General features: G+C 42.3%; 1 protein-coding gene across 2 annotated transcripts in view; it reads left to right on the top strand.

The window, feature by feature from the left end:
- The first annotated feature begins 3,509 nt into the window (after positions 1-3,509).
- LOC117301533 (SID1 transmembrane family member 1-like) overlaps positions 3,510-5,801 on the top strand; it is a 51,157-nt gene continuing 48,865 nt past the window's right edge. For both annotated transcript variants that reach the window (XM_033785554.1, XM_033785553.1), the window contains exon 1: positions 3,510-3,963. In XM_033785554.1, the coding sequence (XP_033641445.1) occupies positions 3,751-3,963 (213 nt within the window). In that variant the 5' untranslated portion in view covers positions 3,510-3,750. The remainder of the gene's footprint in view (positions 3,964-5,801) is intronic.

The raw sequence follows: 5,801 nt of genomic DNA, 5'->3' as shown, positions 1-5,801 counted from the left end.
CTCGGGCTGTGTGTCGTCAGCAGCCGCCGAAGGACGGATTGCCAAACAGTTGTGGTGTAGTCTTGTTTCCAAGACGCTCCAGTCGTGTAAGTCACTAACACCCACATGTATTCGAAACAACCACTAGAGGGCGCTATAATTCATGTAACGGCGGTGCACCGCAGTAAATACAAAAACACAAGCATGCAGTGACCTCTGAACTTCAGTTTTCTTTTCTATTTTATGGGTGAAGTCCGGCCGGGGGTCCCCCCGAACAACAACAAAACGATTATATTGGTAATCCTACTCAAACAGTGCTCTACAAAGGCCTGTGATAATCAAGATGACAACTACAACTAGGCCTGCGCCTATACCTACACTGAATTGATTTTGATTATTTTAAGGAACACGTTGCCTTGAATCGGTCGAGTTGGTCTTTGAAAAGCGTTTGTAACCGTTTGTTATAAAATGCATAATGGTTAGAAAGATGTTGTCAAAGTAGAATACAATGATCCACACAAACATGCCTCGAAATTGCGTGGTTTTCCTTTTACCTCGTCGACTAACACGGTCGGCCATTATGGGAGTCAAATTTTTGACTCCCATAAAATGTTTGACTCCCAATGGCCGACCGTGTTAGTTCGCACAGTAAAAGAAAAACCATGCAATTTCAAGGCAAATTTGTGTGGATCATTGTATGCTACTTTTAAAACATCTTTCCAACCATATGCATTTTATAACAACCGGTTACAAACGCTTTGTACAGACCAACTCGTCCGATTCAAGGCAACGTTTTTCTTTAAAGGCAATGCAAAATAATTATCATCATAAAACCTTTCTTGTAGTTATGGGGAGAGGTTGATGGTATAAAACATTGTGAGAAACAGCTCCCTCTGAAGTGACGTCATTCATTCATTCATTCATTCAGTCGAGTTTTCGAGAGAGAAGTAATTTTCCACGAATTTGATTTCGAGACCTCAGATTTAGAATTTTAGGTCTCGAAATCGAGCGTCAGAAAGCACACAAGTTCGTGTGACAAGGGTGTTTTTTCTTCCATTATTATCTCGCAACTGCGACGACCAATGAGCTCAAATTTTCACAGTTTTGTTGTTTTATGCATAATGTTGAGATACACCAACTGTGAAGACTAGTCTTTGACAATTACCAATAGTGTCCACTGTCTTTAAGTGACGTTGTAGAAATGACAAACAAATTGAAGTATGGCAAAGAATGAATGCACTCGCTCCGATCCAAGAGGAACATTAGGCTTATTGAGTGTGGAATTATTTAATATTCATTAGCTTGTCAACTATAGTAACAGTTGCCTTTAGCGTTTTTTTTTAATAATCTGTCTTTAGCTTCTTTAGGGAGCCACTTGCTTCATGGCCCCGATCTGGTGGAAAAACGTGTTTTTTGGAGCACGGCAAAGTGCAAAATCGGAGGCATTTGTGTGAGAGATGAGGGAGCTATAGCGGCGCTCAGTGCCTCACGAGCCCGTCTCTGAAGACACGGTAAGTTATAAAAGTAGGGAGCCGGATGCCTTTTGCCGATGGGTTCCCGCGGATCTCCTCTCCCGGGCAAGTGCTTAGTCCGAGGATCCGCAATAAACGCCAATGACACGGAGGAAACACCCAGCACTGATCCCTGCGACCGGGGGGCCCCCGATGGGTGCTCTGGTATTTTGTGGCGCATTTGCCCAACAAAGGGCCACAAAGCGCAAATGAATGTTTTTCAGTTTTTATGCTCTTGGCGATGGGGTCCAAGATTCGCCTCTCCCGTTCAAGTGTCCTGCCCGATCCGCCCCGAAAGTGTAACACAGAGGACATATATCCACTGAGCCCTACGATCGGGCCGCCCGTGGGTGCTTTGGTATTTGTGGGACATTGTGCCCAAAGGTTGTGAAAGTGCAGAGGCTGAGGTTTTTCAGTTTTCAGGCTCTTGGCGATGGGGGTCGCCTTGTCCTCCGAACTGGCCAGAACTTTTACAAAAAAGAGATGACGTACCAAGCAGTGATCCCTGCGATCAGGGCCCCCTGGATGCTCCGACAGTGCTGGCGCATGTGCGCAAAGGTTGCATAAAAACTAACGATTTGGGGCGTAGGGTCGGGCGGGGCACGCTGGGAAAGGATGACATTTGGCCCTCGCCATGGTGCGGATTGTGACGGTGCATCCGGCCATGCAGGCGTCGGGCAGGAAAAAAAATAAAATCTTGGAAGAAAAAAAAGGTCACTCCTCGGAAAAAAAAATTCACCGGGCCGGACGAAAAATTGCCCGTGCGGCACAGCGAAAAATCGGCCGTTCACGCTCCTGGATTGAAATCGCGATGTAGTCTAGTCCCACTCTATTTCTATACCATCCGCCCAGGTGTAGTTAATAAGCAGGACAGTTCTTTTCAGAACTGAGAAGTCTCCCGAACACCCGACAATCTACTCCGAGGTAGTAGAATTAAGCCAGACAACTTGTTCTCTAAGAACCAACTCTCCCCGGCAAGTAGATACACACATGGTGTTACCGCAAAAATGCCTCAAATCCTACAACTGTTACTATAGTGACAAGCCAATGTTTGGTAAAACGAATTAATTACGGGGTGTTTTTTTCTGGGGTAATTAGCAAATTTCAAAAGACTGACCAAATTTGAAAAATCTGTTTTAAAGGCTGATTGTTATATAATTATTAATATTTGTCGTGTGCACCCATAAAAAGCTGTTTACTTCATACAATTAACATTAACACAGATCTGTCCGGAGACTACGTGGGGAGGAGGGTGATTCAGCACCAAAAGAGGGCGCTATCAGAAGTAGTTTGTGTAGCAGTTTCGCCGTGTAGTGGGGGAGAATCTTCTGCCATTGGCTCAAAAATCAACACATCATTACGACTGCAGGAAAAGACTAAGCACTCGATTTGGCAAGAATAATATATTTTGATAAAGTGCAATGACATCATAGATACATAAACAGTCACTGCTGTCATGCTTGCAATGTAATCTGAGTTCGTATCTCTGTAGATATCTCCATGATCTCATCTCTATGTGAAATGAGGGAGGTAAAAGGTCAAAGTACACGCCGGTTTCGACGTCAGATGTTCATTCAGGTCGATCACCCCTGGGAACGAGGTTGATCAAGCTTCAAAGACATGTTTCGTCCCAACTTTAGAATTGTCCCAACTGTAGTTGGGACCAGTTCCAACTTGAGGGTTACAGTTGGGACGGCCCAACCAGAGCTGGATCCAGATATCTGTAACCAACTAGTCTTGATGGAAAACTTTCTCGTGGTGATTGTCACAATTTTTCCAACGTAGAGGGCGCTATCACTCGCGGACGACGACCGCTCCACGTGCAGATTGAGAGCGGTTCCTAAGTGATAGTGCCCTCCACGCTGAAAACATTTTGACAAATCAATATGAGACAAGACTAGTTAATTACAGATCTCTGGAGCCCAACTGAAACACTCAAGTTGGGACCAGCCCAACTACAGTTGGGACATTTCTGAAGTTGGGACGGAACACATATCACAATAACATGCAACAAACCATGGAGCAATTGCTCCATGAACAAACACTGGGTCAATAATCAAAGGGGAGTTTACATAAAACTATTCTTGGTACAACAACCGGTTAAAAAAAAAAAAAAAAGCTCTTTGAAAACAATCAATAATGAGTAAACGTAATCCGCACATAATAGGATACTATTTTCAGTAGGAAATTGGTCAGGACACGGAACGGATTATGTGGTCGGAGTTTTTGTAAAATTGTACCGCCCCAGTACGTTTTCAAAATGACGATGTTGTTGTCTTTGCTCACATTTTTGAGTCTGCACTTTGCTTCTGTCATCACGGTGACATCTTCCCTTGCACAAGGACCCCTTGAAGGAGGAGGCCTACCATCGCAACGAAGCACAGAGAATATTGTGCCGTCTCCAGTTATTGAGGATCAAGTACACGATGGACAGATTCTTCGCTATAACTTCTCATTTAACGATGTTGGAGCGGTAAGTAAGATAATCAGTGAACATTATTACAAAGGTACAACCATGGAGAGGTAGAATTACAACAAACAAGTTACAATTACAGAACATTAACGGGGAAAAAAATAATTATAAAAAAGCAAGAAGTAAGGAAAATAAATACAGAATTAAATAAAGGAATTAGTAAGGTTAAATTAAATTAACTTAAATGAATTATTTGAAAAAGAAAACAAAAACAAAAACACCATGTGTGTATCCTTGCCAGGTAGAGTTTGTTCTTTGAGAACTGTCTTGCTTAATTCCACTACCGCGGAGTACATTGTTCGGTAGACAAATGGTAGACTTCTCAATTCTGAAAAAGAACTGTAAATATTATTATTAACTACACGCATGAAATAGCACCAATAAAATAATTTTAAAAAAGTAAAATTTGGTCGAAGGACCGAGTTGACTTGGGGCCGAGTTGACCTGGGACCGAGATGACTTGGGACCGAGATGCTTGGGACCGAGTTGACTTGGGACCGAGTTGACTGGGGACCGAGTTGACTTGGGACGGAGTTGACTCGGGACCGAGTTGACTTGGGACCGAGTTGACTGGGACCGAGTTGGCTTGGGACCGAGTTGACTTGGGACCGAGTTGACTGGGACCGAGTTGACTTGGGACCGAGTTGACCGGTACCCATTTAAAACTGGTCTCATTGTTTTGAGTTTTTTTCCTGTTTTCGAGGCAAACAAGAAAGTATGGTTTCCCGGTGGAGCCATATGGGGAAGAAACATCTGCAGTGACTACAAACACTGTTCTTTGAGACTTTGTGTATGACTCTATAATATATAATAGCCAGATGTCTTAATTTTATTCAAAATAATTTTTTATGACATTTTAAAAATTACCATGGTGAAACAATCAAAATTAAATAAAAGGTGTGAATAATTATTGGCTTTCAAATTCGATTTATATTTATTTTTTATTTATTTTTTTCTTCTTAACATTTTTTAATAAAGCGTATCCCCGTGTACCCTATATTTACGCACTGAAGACTTGAGATAGAATTTTAGTTTAAAGGCAGTGGACACTATTGGTAATTACTCAAAATAATTATTAGCACGAAACCTTACTTGGTAACGAGTAATGGGGAGAGGTTGATGGTATAAAACATTGTGAGAAACGGCTCCCTCTGAAGTGCCATAGTTTTCGAGAAAGAAGTAATTTTCCACGAATTTGATTTCGAGAACTCAGATTTAGAACTTGAGGTCTTGCAATCAACCATCTAAACGCACACAACTTCGTGTGACAAGGGTGTTTTTTTCTTTCGTTAGTATCTCGCAAGTTCGATGACCGATTGAGCTCAAGTTTTCACAGGTTTGTTATTTTATGCATATGTTGAGCTGAGATACACCAACTGTGAAGGCTAGTCTTTGACAATTACCGATAGTGTCCACTGCCTTTAATTAACAGAACCAAGAACAACTTTAAGCTTTATTTCTTTTTGTCCGATGTCATAACCCACCTGAGAGGAGAATTTCAAGCCCGTAGAACGCCATTGAAGCACAATGGAGGTCGTCGTATGGAAACGACCCCAATTTGTCGGCATACGTTTTGCTACACATAAATTCACGCACTTGTTGTGAAACGTCAATGCGGGGACCCTTTCTATGCCGCCTTTTCCTCTAAGCACTCGAGTCCGTGCGGCAGGGAAACTAGAAGGCCAAAACTGCCAGTTATAACTATTTACCCCATCAATTGTTTCCACCAGGCTAATTAGCTGAACCCCCATCTTACACCCGGCCCAACCTGTGGTGAAGCCATCAATTTACAAAACTAAGTTATACAAAAAAAGTTCACTAAAAAGCTGTTTTTTTCA

The sequence above is a fragment of the Asterias rubens genome, chromosome 17 (genome assembly GCF_902459465.1).
Source record: "Asterias rubens chromosome 17, eAstRub1.3, whole genome shotgun sequence".
NCBI lineage: Eukaryota > Metazoa > Echinodermata > Asteroidea > Forcipulatida > Asteriidae > Asterias > Asterias rubens.
The sequence above is the reverse complement of the archived record's forward strand: the minus strand, read 5'-3'. Positions and strand labels throughout refer to the sequence as shown.